The sequence below is a fragment of the Benincasa hispida genome, chromosome 5, assembly GCF_009727055.1.
Source record: "Benincasa hispida cultivar B227 chromosome 5, ASM972705v1, whole genome shotgun sequence".
NCBI classification, from domain to species: domain Eukaryota; kingdom Viridiplantae; phylum Streptophyta; class Magnoliopsida; order Cucurbitales; family Cucurbitaceae; genus Benincasa; species Benincasa hispida.
This window is the reverse complement of record NC_052353.1, coordinates 3,560,454-3,578,718: the sequence shown is the minus strand read 5'-3', so window position 1 is coordinate 3,578,718 and position 18,265 is coordinate 3,560,454. Positions and strand designations below refer to the sequence as shown.

At 32.1% G+C, this 18,265-nt stretch overlaps 2 protein-coding genes across 10 annotated transcripts; one reads left to right on the top strand and one right to left on the bottom strand.

Moving 5' to 3' along the window:
- Positions 1 to 49: 49 nt before the first annotated feature.
- On the bottom strand, positions 50 to 9,507 carry LOC120077677 (phospholipid--sterol O-acyltransferase). Of its 8 annotated transcripts, none has more exons than XM_039031632.1 (16): positions 9,091 to 9,507; positions 8,222 to 8,357; positions 7,908 to 8,052; positions 7,320 to 7,489; positions 7,134 to 7,210; positions 6,483 to 6,696; positions 6,203 to 6,386; positions 4,957 to 5,056; positions 4,186 to 4,280; positions 3,516 to 3,567; positions 3,328 to 3,399; positions 2,351 to 2,519; positions 1,740 to 1,844; positions 1,580 to 1,664; positions 1,161 to 1,250; positions 50 to 410 (listed from the first exon to the last, which is right to left on the bottom strand). In XM_039031632.1, exons 1-15 carry the CDS (start codon positions 9,349 to 9,351, stop codon positions 1,169 to 1,171), a joined length of 1,947 nt encoding a protein of 648 aa, XP_038887560.1. In that variant the 5' UTR covers positions 9,352 to 9,507; the 3' UTR covers positions 50 to 410; positions 1,161 to 1,168. The 8 variants fall into 8 exon arrangements, 5 of the variants coding, with proteins under 5 accessions (XP_038887560.1, XP_038887559.1, XP_038887561.1 ...); XM_039031631.1 differs by having other exon boundaries at positions 50 to 387; positions 9,091 to 9,506; XM_039031633.1 differs by having other exon boundaries at positions 50 to 387; positions 6,203 to 6,380; positions 9,091 to 9,505.
- Positions 9,508 to 14,524: 5,017 nt separating this feature from the next.
- On the top strand, positions 14,525 to 17,630 carry LOC120078369 (exocyst complex component EXO84C-like). 2 transcript variants are annotated; one of them, XR_005481996.1, is made up of 3 exons: positions 14,525 to 15,024; positions 15,124 to 15,293; positions 17,030 to 17,289. XR_005481996.1 is itself a non-coding variant. In XM_039032636.1 (3 exons), the coding sequence occupies exons 1-3, from the start codon at positions 14,896 to 14,898 to the stop codon at positions 17,529 to 17,531; spliced, it is 729 nt and encodes a 242-aa protein (XP_038888564.1). In that variant the 5' UTR covers positions 14,525 to 14,895; the 3' UTR covers positions 17,532 to 17,630. The 2 variants fall into 2 exon arrangements, 1 of the variants encoding a protein (XP_038888564.1); XM_039032636.1 differs by having other exon boundaries at positions 15,196 to 15,293; positions 17,030 to 17,630.
- The last annotated feature ends 635 nt before the right edge of the window (positions 17,631 to 18,265 follow it).

Below are 18,265 nucleotides of genomic sequence, written 5' to 3'. Positions count from 1 at the left end.
AAAACCTCCCTTAGAAACCAAATTTTGAATCTTGAAAGGTAGAAAATTGTTTGGAAGATGGAAATGTATAACTTCTATAATATGAGCATCTTTACTTACAAAAACATTGGCAAATCTTACGAGCAAAACTTCTCATCAAAATTCTGGGGCATTATTTTCATAGGCATACTAGCAACTGAGTGTTTATTACATATAATTGGAATGTGCTATCGCAATTTTTACCTGTCTATTACAAAGAATGTCAGTAGAAAATGGTTGCTATCCTCGAGAATTCTACGCCCCAGTTTCTCCTACTTGGGAGAATGATAGACCTCTCATTATAGCTGGAATTTGCCATTCTGGCTAGTAGAAATTTTGAGTAATGGATGAAACCTGCTATTGGAATACCTGCATGTGATGGAAGACAACAGCTGGAGAAAATAGATTTTCATAAAGTCAAGAACCCAAAAGATAAAAGCACAAAGGATTTATCTTTAACCCAGTAATGCTGATTGTTTCCATCTTTCTATCTGGTTGTAAAAGTACTGGGAATCTATTCTTTGACCAGTAAATGGTTCTCAACTAATCATATGAATCTTTTATTGTTTGTCTTACAAAGCATAAAAGTTCATTTGGAAGGTGTGAGATCAAGAATTAATCAACATAGGTGTTCAATAAAAATTTCAAGAGTATTTTACTGCTAAGTGTCTAATAAATCTTTTAAGACTTGTATGATAAATATTAAAAATGGTTTGTTTTCTTATAATTTTTTAATTGTGGTTTTCATCATTCTTAAGTAAACATTTGAATCTTAACCAAAACCAAAGTTCAAAAAAATTAAAACTAAACAAGTTTTTAAAACTGATTTTTATAATTTTCATGAGCCTAAAGCTGCTTTGAGAGTACTCTTAAATTGTACATAATAAAACAAAGAAATAATAGACAAAAAGAGTGTTTTATAGACTTAATTTATAAAAACCAGAAACCATGAGCCTAAAATATTAATTGTCTAATTAATTTCTAAAATTGACAAGTTTAGACAGACCTATTAGTTGTTATTTAATCGAATGACATAAGTGGAGAATGCTTATGTACACTTCTTTCAATTCTCATCACACCAATATGCTCGACCGGACCTTACACTTCCGGCACCCAAAAGAATCGCCAGAAAAATTTTATACCTTGTAATCTATAAATAATGTGAGAGCACATCCGTTGAGTTATTCTTTATCCTACAGCTCTGTCCAAGGTGAACGTCCCCAAAAACATATCTGCATGGCCATAGATGGAGTTTTTTCAAAAGAAAAAAATTGGCCATAAATGAAGTAAAAGAATGTGAACTGGACACAAAATATGGAAGATTGATTTTGTCCAAAAGAGAGATGTTTATTGAGAAATTTTAACCAATCACAAATTGCAACGCCATTAATTTAAATTAATAATTGATAAATTTGAGGTCAATTACAAATTTACATGTGCCTTCAAATGCTGTGGCAAACATGAATAATGTAAATTTGTAATTGGTCTCAAATTTATCGATCATTAATTTAAATTAATGACGTGGCAATTTGTGATTAGCTGAATTTAACAATGGATCTACCTGTATTCACAGTACTCAGGCCAGGCACACCGAGCTTTTCCATAGTCCCAGTAACAATCCTCGTCCCTCAATGGTCCACGCTTAGCTGTGAAAGGTTGTTGCCAGTTTCACAAAGACCACGAGAATGGGAGAGAGAGGATGAAAAGTAAATGAGACTCACCTTTGGTAACGAAGCTTGACTTCGCATTGGGATGGATATCATGCAACATCTGGAGCCACAATTCTCGCATTAGAACAGGGGATCTCACGATGTTTCTGTGATTAACTATATGGAGATAGTGTCAATAAGAAAACATTTTGATGACGTGAGCCTAATTCTGTGCGCAATTGACTTGAATACAAAATGAAAGAGCTAAAGATTAATTGTCTTGAATTTCTCGTACGGTACACGTCAGTCTGCCCAATACGTATCTTCATCTTTCGCTCTCTCTTTCTAGTTAATTCTAGAACTCAAGACTTATTGCTTAACCAAAATGCAAATCCGTATAAAGTTGGTAAAAGCAGAAAAATAACTTGTCTTCATTTAATGAGAAAAATAATTCTCTCTCTCTCTCGCTCTTTCTGGTTTGCTGTCCTCAAAAGTAAAAACCTTGTCAATTCCCAAGGTTTTCCCAAATTAAAACGGATAAAATCTCAAGTTGTTTCTTCCCATAATGAGCAACCCATTTAACATTGGGCCTGTAAACCATAAATTGCATTTCATCCAAGTGTCAAATGTAATACTGTAAACTTGAAACCATTCTTGATTCCATGAAAGTTGATGCCACATACCTTTATCAAGCTCCCATACGGCAGTTCTTTTTCCTGGAATACTTTCTGAGTCTTCATAGTAAGTTATGTACTTGCCCCTCTGTGACCTAGTCATGTTGGGAACAATATCTTCTTCATAGTTATGCTCTACATTCATATCAATCTGTACATCTGACCCATCATGTTCTGCCTACATCGTGTAAAAAAGCCAATTAGATCTGACTATAAAAGAAGCCCCTTCAAAATTAAGAATCAGTCAACTCAAAATATCTGTACGCATTCAAAACATTAAATAGCAACCATTCTGGTTTGCTTGTAAAGTTTCATGCTAAACATAAAAGGTAAGGGCCAGTTAATAGCATAAGGTGATAAGGGTTTTGCACAGTCCACGAGCAGCCTATGTAAGTTCATGGTATTTATTGCCTAAATTCACAAGGAAGAAAATAGGAAATTAAAGTACCATTGTTTAGGGATTTTTTACATTCATAATTGAAGAATATACCTTCAAGTTGGAGTCCAGGAATTTGTTCAATTAGTTTGGCTGAGGGTCTTGATTTACGTACATGCCACATGTTATAGATGATCAATAATGGAATTAAGGAGCCACAAACCAGATAATAGCCTCGTTCAATAATTTTGTTGGACATCAAAAAAATAAATCACAAGAGTCCTATTAACTCATTCCTGGCATGTAAACATTGCCGGCAAGAAGCCAAGCCAAGCCAAGCTACTAGATCAGATTAGGTCTTACCCAACCTTAATTGAACTGGATCTGTTCTATAGATTATACTATTGTATCCTTGAGTTCTAAATATAGCGTAATCTTACTCCATTCGGTTTGCTTATGGAGAAAAATAGTTGGATTATCATAATTTCAAGTCCTTTATAATGCAAATTACCTTTGGTACAAGTCCTGCACAATTTACACATTGTCCTTCGTTCATGGAAATTTGAAAGCCCATTAGCATGATAGCTAAATAATAAATGAACACAAATACCTGAGGAGCCCTTGTTATGTTCACTTTTGGTCCGAGCCAGCTTTTGCACCAAGAGAGAGAATGGTATGGTACCTGAGAACAGAGAATTCTTTCAACGTCAACGCTGAAGAGCCACTTTCTGAAATTTCAGCCACCAAAATGGAAGCCTGCACTACTGAAGAAGCAATGTTTGTTATTCGCCAACTTACTGTCTCATCCCCACTGGCAATACCAGGATCTCCATCTACCAGATTCCCTGATCTATAAGAACTATAATTTTAGAGACGAAAAAATAGAATCCTTTTACAAAATAGGGAGCAAATGACTAAAAACTCATACGTATTCACAAGAAAATGAAAGCATTTGTTGTTTGCAACCATTAATTAAGAGAAGCACCAAGTAGGAGTAATAACGGACCATCAAAAGGAGGACTTTACATAATTCATGTTTTGTCTGATAGAAGCGTACAGATGAGTAGGCGTGATTTAAGACTATAAGTGAGTATATATCACGATTGGACTTTTATCGTCATGTCAAAGCTTAAAATCTGAGATGATTTGCTATTCCCTTTTGTGCTTTGAATGCTAAGCATTTTGGTTGGCAATTCTCTTCAGTTCTGGCAGGTCAGATATCTAGTTTGCAATTCTGCCTAGTTCTTTAGATGTTGATTCCCACTCACCCTTTATTTGTTTTCAACTAATACAGAAGTTTTTTTCATTTAAATAAGAACTGAACGAAATAATCTCAAAAATTGAGATCTTAAAGGAGAAAGAGTTCGGCAGCCATTACTTAAACAGCCTAGATTGTCAATAAGCAAGAAGAAATGATCATTCCCTGCACCTCAGTTCTCGTGATTACTAATACAATATGCCTACTAACCTCGAAATAAGAGACCCCTCGATCTCATAAATGACATCTGTAATGATCCAATTATCTGGGTAAGGCTTTCCACTTGGTGCAAAATAGTAACCAACCTGTTTTACCATTGCCAAGATATCAAAACTATCATTCACCATAACATTTTAACTTAAAAACTTGTAACCTACAATAAAATCAAAGTTAGATCACAGTCAACTTGGATAGGTAATGATCCAACTAGAAGAATTGCCCCAATTGTGCCATAGGGAAGAGTAGGGACTTAAGATGGACAAAGCTCCCCCAAGATTAGAGGAGGGTGAAGTGGGCCCTCAATACCTGTTTATTGGATAACTAGATGAATTGCCAGGCTCAGAGATGTGAATCCAACAAAAAGGAACATAAGCTCTAGTGAGGTTTGTTGTTCACCTACTTCAATTACGTGGCTCTAGTTTACTTTAATGAAAGTTTATGATTAGGATTAGTATACAGATCCAATTGGAATTTCTTTAATATGACTTGCATTCCATACTATAACTCCATAAAAATAGAAAAGAACTTTGTAAGAATACTATAAATTTTAGGAATGTATCAGAAAAAGAGATGCCACCATAAAAATATTAAAGAAAAGCTAGCATTTGCGGAAGGGAAAGAAATGTTCCATATTGATCGTATAATATGTATAAGATTAAGGTGCAAAAACTAAAAACTGAATATAATTATTGTAAAAAATAAAAGCCTCAGGCATAAAGATGACTTTGGAAATATGTGTTCGGTCAGAGAGTGTAACAATACCTCTGTCTTTAAATCTGTTCCATAAATACAGAAAACAGTCTTTATCGGAGGTCTATCCCAAGGTGTCAGTGGATTCAGGACAGGATCTCTATGATATAGCCTGTAGTACCGAAACACAAAAGGGAAGAAACTAAAACATCCAAAACGTAGAATTATTTTAATAGATCATACAATCTTATGAGTAAATAGATAGTGTATAAACAAATTACCAACAACAATAACAAAACCTAGATTTCACGGTTGGTTTTGTATACTACTATTCTACTAAAATTCCCGGGAAAACATAATACAGTGTATGATTTTTTTTATAAGAAGCATAACTTTCACTATCAAAATTTTTAAAATGAGAGATACACAAACGAAAAAATGAATGAGGAATTAGATTATCAAGGATTAGGATTGATACTGGCAATCATGGTTTGGAAAATTAGAGAAAATATATCCTATACAGTTTTTGTTGAAAGGAATGAGAAGTTGCAATTGAATAATATTACTCTAGAAATCCCTAAATTTCAAACTGAACTATAAACTAATCCAATCGATGAAAAACTACAGCCACCAGAAAGCCTCTAATTTGAATTTATGACAAAAGGAATATAATTAGAATGGTAACACCATGAAGACTAATATATCTTAGCCAACTAGAAGACTTTCTCGTATTCATGTTCCTTTTCATTAAAGACTTCGTTGTTTCTGTCTATTTGAATTTCCCAAGAAAAAATCCTTTATAGCATTGAATCATAAAATGATCTTTGCCTTTACCCAAATCTTTGACCGCACAATAACATTCGACTCTATCTTTTATTACTTCATCAAATACCTATGATCCTCCACTCACTTTATGCATTTTTTCTCCCCATGCTTTAATTACAATAAAAATATAATGTCCATTTGTGAAACAAGCTAGACTTCCTTTTTTTGTAGAAAAGGATACAAAACATTTCATCAAGAGAATGAAAAGAGACTACAATGCTCAAAATACAATGAAAGTAACACAAAATAGGATATCTCTGTACAAATATAAAAACGCAAAGCAAGAAAAACCAAATAAGAACATCGGTAACAAAATATTAAAAAGGGAAAATGAAAGCTTCCCAGATTCAAGAAATATCTTGAAATAGGAAGTCCACTAATATCTGCTATAGTTACCCCTAGGAACATTTATTAAAAGGTCTGTTTCATTAAAGATAAGAACCTCTATAGATCAGCAAAATGCGTTTTATTAGAATGGCTAAAACATGTCCACCTTTGCAGCTGATATGAAAGTCTCTTGCCATCTGGATCATAATCCTCGATTGCTTTGAAAAAAGTTCCATCAGATGTTTCACGGGCAGAGAAAGACAGCTGAGTAGGAAGTCCACACTCCATGCTCGTTAAGTTTTCATGTGTAACTTCTGAAAGTGATGGGTACGCACCATATCCAGCTGAGTCTCCAGGTAATTTAACACACATGGAGAAAATCAGCAATGATATTATAATAGCATTATGCGGTCTCTCGTGAGAGTAAAACCAATCACAAATCTTACCATGGACTAATGGAACTTCTATATTGGCTATATATGTTGGCCACCCTGAGTAGTTTGACTGAGGTTCCTGCTCACTACAGCGATAGGAGTGATGAACTCCCCCATTCCCCTTGGAGAAATGCTTCCAATATACATCATCTCCCCTACAATACTTGGAAAATGGCATCATCCACAATGAAGAGCCAAATGAATTGCACATCACCCTTGCTGTCCCCTGATACCTCACCAAATTAAAACTGGTATTAGGTTAAACTAAGAACGTAGAGAAGTGACTTGTTCCAAGCATAAGTAAGTGCAGACATTTCTTTTGAGGTGTAATTAGTAGTCGACTTAATGACCCTGTAAGGTCAATGTTGGGGTCCCAATTCCCATTATGGATAATCGCTACATCATTTGGAATCACAATTTCCGTCCAATATTCTAACGAATTTCTCCTCCAATGGTGATTTAGAAATGTTTATGAAAGATCAAGGTTAATATTGTAACTTTTAAAAGAATAGGGGTACTTTTGGGATTTAGCCATAAAATAATTGTTTGAAGGATAAAAAAATCTACTACGTGTCTGTCAAGCTGCATGACAGCAGAGGAACCACCATGCAGTATGGAGAGAGTTAAATAAAGGTTGCCATGAATTGATAACCGAAAAGTAACCTCGGAGATAGGGAGACCAAATGTTGAACCAGAAAGAGTTGCTTTTATCGTGTCAGGTGCACCAAGAAGAGGAGCTCCTGTTTTCAATAAAAATAGATAGAGAACAAATTTGGGGCAAGTAAATAGTATGCATGAAATTGAAGAAAATAACTTGAGGTATTAATTCTTTAATGAAATAAGTCGTACCAACAGCGAAGTAGGCGTGAATATGTTGATCCAGCCACTGGAAATAGTGTTTTGGAGCAATTTCCAGCTTCAACCATTCCAAAAAGTAGCGAAAGACGTTATTACCCAATGAATGAGCAAACACTATTGAGGGGCCTCCACGAAGTTTTAAGGCTGTCTCAAATGTCAATCTGGAAAGAGAAGAATAATATTCAGAAACATTAAGCATCTCCAAGCTGCAACCAATTAACTTCAAAGGCTTGAAACAATTATAAATTTTTCCAAAAAAAAAATAAATAAATACGACTAGTCATTGAGTCTTCAAATTCAACTTGAGATTTTAGATCTCTTTGCACTTGGTATCTGGGGTCAAATCCTTTTATGTCGTTACATATATCTCAACTCTGCTTCACTGTAACGTTCAAAATATTATCTACAGTATTCTTAAAAGATCTTTAAATAATCTAAACCAGCAATGATTGAATTCTTCAAACATTAAGGAAAGGTTGATCAGAAGGTGACATGAAAGTAAAAATGCAACATATGGAGAGGCGGCTCTGGTTGGTGATAATAATAGCATGTAAAAGTATGATAGATGCATATACATACTTGAGCTTGTGGAAATAAAGGTCCCGCTCCTCAAGCATTGTTGGTGACAATCTCCAATCATAGGGAACAGCAATAATTGCGTTAGCTTCAATACCAAATTCAATACACCATTTTATCCATTCTTTCCACACTGAAGAAAGAGGACCTACAGTTGATAAATTAGTACATTATATATGAGCTTGTCAATGGATGGAAGTACAGTACATGATGCATTCTACCACGAAACGAAACTATTTTTTCTTTTCAAGAACAAGTGACCACGTTCATTCTATGACTAGTCCAAAGAAACCCTACTACACTATTTCTTCAACTACCCGTTATATATCCAGGATCGAGTTCAGTGATAGCTGAAAGACCACTATCAGGCCGTGACTTGCACTCAGGGTGATCAGTTTGATTGTACGGATCTAGCAAAATACACTTGAGCCAGCAATTGACTGCAGAAAGAAGCTGCAAGACAAATGAACATTCAAACATTAAGCAGTGCAACTCGTGATCGAATATACTTTTAACCATATGACAGAAACAAACGACAGAGAAAAATCACTTGAATTTAGAACATTAACAGATCTTAACGGTGCATTTTTGAGTACAGGTTTCAAATCTTCTTCTACTTGTCCCTTCGGGAACATCCAATAAAATTGGAACCATTCGCAAGGATGACACGCACAAATCAATGAATGGTCCAAAAAATATCTTCTTCTACTTGATTCAACTAAATTAAATTCAACTTAACTACAGCAAGCATTGCCGTTATGTGAAATATCCAACAAATATCTAAGTTCTCGTACTCAGTCTCCTATTCAAAGTTGAAACCCAAGAATACGTTTGAATCCAGTGAAACTGAGTTATTCATTAATACCCAGAAAAATGAAGGGGCAAGGCATAAATTCCATTACAATCCCAATAATTAACAATGTCTTGCTCATTTGAACCCATTGAATCCAGAATCACCACAACTACAATATCAAGAAAGCAACAGTAAAAGAAGAGCTGCAGCATTAATATGGAGATTGTTTATCCACTAGTTAATACAAGACGACAGTTGCAATGAAACAGGCAAGTAATTTAACTATCGCACAAACTGAAACTCAACATTTCCAAGCATGGGCTAACATTAACTTCGTTTTCATTCTACATGCCAACGACAGAAGAAGATAGAAAGATAGAGCGACGGAGATACTTTAGTAGTGTCGAGCCAGACGAGGTCGAGGGGATTGAAATCGAGAGGCGAGTACGGACAATCCAGAATGGACCAAGCTCGGAGCTGTGTGGAAGCGAAGCCAGGGATTATGATACCGGAGAGTTTAGAGTAGTCTCCGCCAAAATCTCCGTCATCTGCGACGAAATCACTCCCGTCTCCGCCCAAACCTTGGAAGAGGAGAAGAAGAAGGATCAGCAGTGCGCGAGAAGCTCCTCCAAGCATTTCATTCATCTTCTTCATCAAATAGACGACGGAGCTAAGATCAATTTTGACACCATGATCGACTCTGACCCTGACTCTTCAGTATCAAATCCAAATTTCCTGTCAGCCGTTTCGACTGCGTCACGTCACTTCACTTCAAATAGAATTGAGAAACGATTGATGATGCCATGATGAAAATATTGGGTTCAAATTTCATTTTTATCATACAAAAAAATACTTTGAAAAATAAACGGATCACATATCAATATCACTTATTAAAACTTATTTTAGTCTTTGTTTAATAAATTTTTAAACTTAATTTGATAATTATTTTGGTTTTAAAGTTATGCTTAAATCAAGTATAGATTAATAAAAGTCAAACTGAGATAGTTCAATTGTTATTCAAGTGTACTGAAAACCACAACGTTTGTAGTTTGAATCACACTACTCTCATCTATACTAAAAAAAGTATAAACTAACAAAAATGATGCATACATACATATAAGTTTTGTTTTGTTTCTAAAATTTGACTAGTAATATAAATACTATAATTGAAGATTTAGAATGAATGAACATAATTTTCAAAAACTAAAAACAAAAAGGTTTTTTGGTCAAACCAAAAACAAGATAAACTGTGATGAAACAAGTATAAATTTCAAAAATGAGAAAATTAAATCATTTTCAAAGAGGGACTAAATTTTTTATATGGTCCACTTTGATTACTTTCATGTTGTTAATTTTAGTTTTTCAACTTTTAAGGTTGTTTTGTTTTAATCCTTAAGGGGTCGACACCAACTAGAAGTTGGTGGAGTGGATTATTATAGCTCACTCAATATTTAGGACAACAAATATAATAGTGGTCTATACAATTATTTATGACCTATAATTAAGTATAGTAAATATTATTTCAAAACCCAATATATATACTATGTTTCACCCATCATCTATTTTCTTATTAGCTAAGGAGTGTTTACTATTTCATACGTAACTAAAATAGTTTACACTCCAAATACAGACTATTATTATCCAGATTAAAATAGTTTGCATTTCGAACACTAACCATTATAATTTACTAATTATAATAATTATTGATTATAATAATCAACTAATGTCCCAAACGCCTCCTAAAATTTCAAAATATTTATTTAAATGGTCTTTGATATATTCATTCATACTACTTCAATTTTCATATTTTTAGTTTTGGTCATTTTGGTTTTGTACTTTATAAATACATTTGTCATGAAGTTTCGACTTTCATATTTTCCAAAGTGGTTTTTTGTTTTTACCCATTCTTAAAGCACGTAGACCAAAACCATATGAGATGAGAAATGAATAAATAATGATAATTAAAAAGAAGAAAAATATATGTGGACTAAAATAGATATCTCAAAGGTACATATGCCAAAATCAACCAAAGATGAAATTATAAGTACTAAAATAAGGTTTAAAAAAGTAGAGAATAAACGTTTTAATTTTAAAAGTACATGGATCAAGATTAACTGAAATTGAAAATATATAAACCAATATAGTATTTAAACTAATGTAAAATATTCAAATACTTGTCTCTAATTTGTACTTGTACGACTTGAAATCATACTCGTATTAACACGTCACTATTGTCTTTAGATTATTGTTTTTTTTTTACAATATGGAAGTGGGAGAATCAAACATCTAACTTTGAAGTCAATAGTACAATAAATATGTGGGTTGAGTTGGGCTATTTGCATTGAGAACCATGTTATTAATTCATGAAAAATGAAATAAAGGTAAACACCAACCTTTTTTTAGTTTGAGATTTGAGTATATATTTTAAAAATTTATAGACCACGATATAACCAAATTAAAATTTCAATGATCATACTTAATATTTTGAAAGTACAATGATAAAGATGGAAGAAGTTTAAAAGTCAAGGGACCAAAATGATGGTCTGTTTGGAATGGTTTAAAGAAATCTTCATTTAAACAATTGTGATAAAAACTCATTAAAATAAAAGCACACTTATGTCGGGCAACTCACTCTCAAAAGTGTTTTTATATACAAGTTTGTTTGTTTTTGTTATCTATTAAAAGGATTTTTATTAATGTCAATTTATCATAAAGGAACTTGTCGTGGCAGTCATTGGAGTTTGCCAGCAATGGTTGTCAGAGATGATGGCTGGAAGTTACCTGATAACAATCGCCGGAGATGGTGGTCGGACGTTGGCCATTGGGCGATCGTCGGAAATGGTGTTGGTCCATGGTAGTTGAAGTGGTGGCTAGAGTTTTTTCATACAAACTAAAGAGAGATTAACCATTAAACACTAAAAATTCATTTTAAAAAAAGTTGGTTTCAAATGTTTATATTACAAACTAATTTTTCCAAAATTAATTTTAAGTAACTATCAAACACTTAGTTTATTTCATAATGACATAAATTTTTAGATCGATGGATTGAAAATGTATTCAAAACACACCTCTAATCCTGAATTTTAAAAAATCAAACAAAAAACAAAAAAACAAGACAGAAGAACAGATTAATCATTAAAAATATCAATTACTCAATTTTATAAATTAAGGCAGGTTTGGATTGTCCACAAAAAAACAACATTTTTTCAAAAAAGAAATTATTTTTATTTAAACTCTCTTGATTAAAAAAATGTTAATTTAACGAAAATGTTTCAAAACACCACCATTTGGTTGTTAAATATTTGATTTTTTTTAAATGACTTATTTTCTAAATTAAACATTTTAAAATTAAACTAGATACACTAAAAATTTATTTAAAAAAATGACACTTGAATTAATAAAAACAAATAATGTATATGAATTAGAATAATATCTTTATAAAAAAAAAATCAAACTATGTTAAATTAATGCACGAATTACCGGAATAGTCATAACGACGTTCTTACATAAATACATAAATACAAGACATTATTCGAGTTAGCATCATGCTACTCAACACAACTATTTTGTAAAATATTCGTCAAAACAAAGATACCCATCTAAAGAATATTTTTTTGTTATTCATTATATATATGTGTGTGTATGTATGCATATAATTTGTTGTTTATAATACAAAAAAGTGCATTAAAAAAAAAAACAAAAAAACAAACAAACTTTTGGTCTCATCTCACCAAACCTTTCACAAAATAGTAATTTAATTCATGCACTTTAGTTGATAATGTTTTAGTCATATATTTTTAAATTTGTAATAATTTAACATCAATTTTTAACAAATAACGTTTTAATCTTTGTAAAGTGACAATTTTGATTACGTAATGACTTAGGGTGTGTTTGAGAGTGATGGTTAGAGTAGTGATTTTGGAAAAATGATATTTAGGTACAATTAATTTTGTAAATTTGATTTTTAAACAATTGAATTTATGTTTTGTTCCAAATTTTTTAAAGTGATTTTCAAATATTAAAAAGTAATCTTGAATTATTATGTTTGGTGCTAAAAGTGGATTTATAGTTACTCAATTACTCTACATTGTATTTTTTATTTGAGAAATTATTATTTAACTAAATAATCATGGTAAATATTTATTTCATTTTTAAATTCTTATATGCATCATTGCTACATTGAGTAAGGTGAATGTCTCCAGCAGATATTGAAAAAAAAAACAAATAAATATATAATTTTTTGTTTTATTGACCGTTTAATGATAGACAATTTTTGTCATCTTTTGTTCTGGTATTTAAAATTTTAAAAATGATTTCACAAAAAGCTAACCAACGATATTTTAACAAAAAAAAAAAAAAAAAAGAACGAATTAGATGGCCATTTTGTGACTGCTTCACGGTCAATCACTTAACAAAAACCATCTATTAACTAATTCCTCTAAAATCAATTTGAAATGATTTTAGATTTTTCTAAGATCAATCTTAGCTAATGTCAAACATCACCATTTTGAGGAAAAGTTATTTTGGCAAGAGAAAAAGTAATCTCTTACCATCTCAAAATCACTCCCGAACATACCGTTAGTCATTATAGTTGATAAATAAGATTGATTCTCAATCAATTCATCGATGTACACATGTCAAAATTTCATTAAATCATAATAATAGTTTCCTAGTAAAAACTAAATCATTATAAATTATAAATTACATGGACTAAATCAATATGTCAATTTTCAAACTAAATTATTATTTGAAAGTTCAAAACAAAAATATTTAAACAAAAGTTTAGAATCAATATTTGTACATCTATCCTAAGTTTGTCTCTTGAGATTGAACGTCAGGGCGAAATTTTTCCAACAAAATATTAATTAAAAATAAGGGATACTTGCACAAATGTTAAAAAGTGTTGGGATAATTAAGCCCATAACTCATACCTTTTGGCTTTATATTTGCAAAAATGACAAATTTTGATGCCCTCCACTTTGCCATATCACTTTTCACAACTCAATTTCATAAACTTTAATCCCCGTTCCGTCTTCTACTTTTCCGCTTCACAATTAGTTTGAAAACAATGTTTTGCAACCAATTTATTCAAAGTTCGTTCAATATTTTCCAACCAATTAATTTGAAGAAGATGTGTTGATAATTTGATATACTAATGTTGAATTATAATATTGATATATTCTTAATATAAATGATACACATTTATATTACTAATAAATTTTACTGATATTTTTGTTTATATACTTTATAATGATATTGTTGATAAATATATTGTTGATATGCTCTATGATGATGTGCTTGTTTATATTGTTAATGTACTTTGACATATTGTTGATATACTTTATAATGACACACGTGTTTTATGCTAATGATACACTTGATTTTTTTTTTTTTGAAAGGTAATAGTGATACACTTGATTAATATATTGTTGATGAAGTTAATAATGATACATATGTTTATGTTGTTGATGTAGTACTTGATTAATATATTGTCGATATATTTTATAATTATACACTCGTTTATATTATCGATACGCTCGACTAGCATACTGTTGATATGCTTTATAATAATACATGTGTTCATACTACTTATATACTTGATTGATATATTGTTGATATACTTTATTACGATACACATAAATTTATTTATAGAAGTAGCAAAAAGAAAAAAGAAAAAAAACTTATATCCTCGTCTATTAGTGATAGACAGATTTTTATCATTTTCTATCCGACGGATACCGACAGAATTCAGTGGATCTCTTTTAACATTTTGATATGTTATGTAAATTAATCTCATTTCTTATTCTATATTTGAAAATCTCCCTTTGCAAAATGGGAAATGTGTATGGCGCGCCTCTCATTTTCTGTTCTTAAATTTCCACCCATTGCAATTACCTTTCAAATGATCCTTCCAAACTCTCAGGGTTCTTCCGAAAATCGATCGAGAAAATACCTGCATATTCAAATTCTTTGATTAGCGGTTCTTGGATTTCTGATTTCTCCGCCTTCGTTCAGAAACGACAACGCAAAACCGGCGAAAACTTCGACGCCACGAAACAAGAATTAGCGAAACCAGCCGCCAGATAATTGAAGAAATCGAAGCTCTGCAAATGGAGGCGGTAGCCGACGATAGTGTATTCAAAATGTGTTTAAACGCTTGGATTGCCTCAGTTCATTCCTGTAGGGAAATCGATTCCAATGCAATCAGCGTCCTCGTCTTTTTCGGCTCGCTTCCACGAAAACGGAGATGTCGAGGACTTCAGGCGGACCGATCATGCCTCCGGCGACTCAGACGATGAATCCGAAGTTCGATCCATGACTGCCAAGGTAAATACAGGTCGCTTTCTTCGTTTTCTTGCTCTTTTCCCCCCCTATTTTGCCTGCCTGGTTAGTTAAGATGTTATTTATATCTTTCGATTTCTATAGAAATGCTGCTTGTTTGTGCGATAAATTGGAAGCAGCAAATGAGTTGGATATCTCGTGCTGTTGAATTAACAGGGAATTAATCATTTGTGTTCGGAACTCTTGGAGTTGAAGGCTGAATCGAATGGAGATTTTCACAGAATTATTATTTCCAGTTGTCTTTCATTCTCCAGGTATGATTCAATTCAGTTCAACATGCTTTCTTTGCTTCCATCAACATGCTTTTGTTTGAAAAAATGACCAGATTGACACGAGATTTGAGTAATTTAGTTTGTAGTATTGAACTTGATTTTGTGTTGATTCATGTATTTAGTTCCTGGAGTTACACTTGGTGGTGTGGTAGTAATAATTGATTATCTGATTCAGTCTAAGAGGAGTGAAGTTTAGAAACAGTCTTCAGATCTTCTTGAAGCACTTTAGTTTTAAGGCGTGGTGAAGTGAAGAATTTTGGTTCAATCTTCAAAGAGTAAAGAGTGTTCATTCTGATTGTTTGTATCTGAATTCTCTTTGAGTCGTCTCTTGAAATTTTAATTTATGAACTCTGAAAACTAAAGAGATATCTCTTTTATTGGTTGTTCAGTAACTATGATTCTAAAAAAGAACCCTATTATGAACTATGATCAATCCCGGGGTTGTTCAGTAATTGACAACATTGAAATTCTACATGTGTTCTTGAAAAGGTGAGTGACAATGTTTGAAACTTTGGGACAAATTTAGGCTTCATTTGACGATCATTTGATTTTTTTTTTTTTAAAAAGATTAAGCCTATCTATTCATTTGTCATCTACTTTTTATTAATAGTTTAAAAAATTAAGTCAAATTTTGAAAACTAAAAAAGTAGCTTTTAAAAACTTGTTTTTGTTTTTGAAATTTGGCTAAGAATTCCATTCTTGTATTTAAGAAAGATGCAAATTATGGTAAGAAATTAAGAGAAAATAGGCTTAATTTTCAAAAATTAAAAACAAAAGACGAAATGGTTGCCGGGCTTAGTTTGTAGAGTTGAATTAATTGATCTATATGGAGTGGTACAATCTCTAGCAGCTATTTAGTAGAATGTATTTTACTTTTACACCTGTGTAATTAATTTTTTTTATTTCGCTGTATTTTCTCTGAGTATATATATTCCTTGTTCACTTCATTAATAAAATGGGCAAGGTTAATTTACTACTATTCTCTGATTTTGAGAAGTCTTCTGAACTTCGAGTGTTCAGTCTTCAAGCTTCAAGAACTTTAATTGTTTGTTTAAGGATTCTCTAGCTTCTATCATATTTCAGTTTCTCAAAGGAGCGATGACCTAAGTTTCGCAAATCTCGTCTTCAATCATTGTTTTGGACTCAATCTCTTAGGCTTTATACCAAATTATTAATGAGCCCTTTTTTGGACTCATTTGAACTTATGCCTAAATATTGTGTGGAGCAATATTTTGGTGTGTCATTCTAATCATACACACAAAAAAAGTTATATTTAGTTAGAATCAAAAAGAGATTGTCACATGACATACTATGATTTGACAATTGGATGAGGTGCATAAAGATGGGTGTAGCCTATGATACACTTAAATATTTTTCTATCGTATAAGAAAAATACTTGGATGCATCTTGTGCTGCACTCATCTTTGTGCATCCAAGTGCTCAATCACAAGTCGTCATATGACAAACTATTCTTTTTATAAAAAAGAATATTTTTTTTCGTGTTCTGTCTCAATTGTGATTGAAGGGGATGCATGGAAATTGGTGTAGCTTGGATTGCACCCAAATGTTGCTCATGTAATCCAATTTGATGGCTTGCTCAATAACAAACCCTTGATATTATTTGAATTTGAGTTTAGTTTGTACCATATGTTAATTTTTGTAAATGATCTGATAAATTTGTGGTTGGTCAAAATTTCTCGTTGGACTAAATTTTGCAGAGCATTCGAGAAGGTAAAGGTAATGGAACAGGATTTGATGCATTTAAAAGGCACCATCTCTACTCATACGGCCCTTGTCAAGGACCTAATGGATAGCATGGATCTTGACATTGAGTCAGACGAGACAGTGGATTCAACTCTTCAAGCGTCCGAATGCAATAGAATATCTTCCTTGATTGAATTGGAGGCTCACATTTATGAGGTCTCAAACGCTTTGGATACTCTCATTTATGAAAACAAGGTAGCTGAAGCTTTGGAAACCATCAAATCAGAGGATGAAAATCTGCAAAGGCTGAAGGTTGAAGAAGATGAAGAAGATTACCCATTTGATATAGTAATGCTATATGATTGTGTGATTTCTGATAAAAAGGCCAAGATCAAGTTGCGTTTGGAAAATGTATGTGAGAACACGAAAACGCCTGTCCAAGAAGAGACTGGTCCAGCGGCAGGGCAGCCGCCTTTGATAAATTCTCAAGTACTAGAAGAAAGGTTATTGGATTGACTTTTCAAGTGTTTAAAAAACTCAAAAAGTAAATCCAAATTGAGAAGTCGGTAAATTTTATATGTAAACTTATTTATCCAAAATTATTGGTTTGTTAATTTCGCCATAAATTACAAATAAATAGTCTAAATTGATTTACTTATAAAAGCGGTTTACTTTGAAGATTTACTTGACATAACTTGTAAGATTTAGTGGTGCAAATTGATGTTTTTTCAACATGTTTTTACACTTAAAGTAAACCAACCAAAGAGTGAACAACCTTGATTAGACATAACTCAATTGGTATAGAGTGTGTTTTAGTAGCAAAAAAAATCTAACTCTCCCTACTTTTGACTAAAAAAAAAGTATGTTTGTGCACTACTACATAGAAAAATTAGGTTGTAAATTTCAATTATGCACATTGATTTGAGAATTTTAATTTAAACATTTGAGGTCTTGAAATTATTCAAAAATATTTATCAGAGATTTTTTTTGTTAAAATGAATATAAAAATTGGTTGTTTTCAAATAAATAAAAATGAGCCAATTCATTTACATATCAATGATAGAAGCCTATCGCGTAGAAAATGACATTTTGCTTGAAAAGATTTTTAATTTTACTATTTAAAACAATTAACCCATATAAATTGATGCTTTATTTTTTTTATTTTTTTATTTTTTTATTTTTTTACACAGGTAAAAATTGATGTAATTGCTGATTATAAAAATTGAAAGGTGAACACCTTATTGGTAGGA

Excerpts from the sequence above, each read along its gene's own strand:
- LOC120077677 (XM_039031632.1), bottom strand. The coding sequence starts at position 9,351 with ATGAAGAAGATGAATGAAATGCTTGGAGGAGCTTCTCGCGCACTGCTG. Across the intron at positions 1,845-2,350 it reads CGTATGGGAGCTTGATAAAG|TTAATCACAGAAACATCGTG; the intron begins GTATGTGGCATC and ends ATCTCCATATAG. Across the intron at positions 1,665-1,739 it reads GTCAAGCTTCGTTACCAAAG|CTAAGCGTGGACCATTGAGG; the intron begins GTGAGTCTCATT and ends AACCTTTCACAG.
- LOC120078369 (XM_039032636.1), top strand. The coding sequence starts at position 14,896 with ATGCAATCAGCGTCCTCGTCTTTTTCGGCTCGCTTCCACGAAAACGGA. Across the intron at positions 15,025-15,195 it reads TTCGATCCATGACTGCCAAG|GGAATTAATCATTTGTGTTC; the intron begins GTAAATACAGGT and ends TTGAATTAACAG. Across the intron at positions 15,294-17,029 it reads AGTTGTCTTTCATTCTCCAG|AGCATTCGAGAAGGTAAAGG; the intron begins GTATGATTCAAT and ends TAAATTTTGCAG.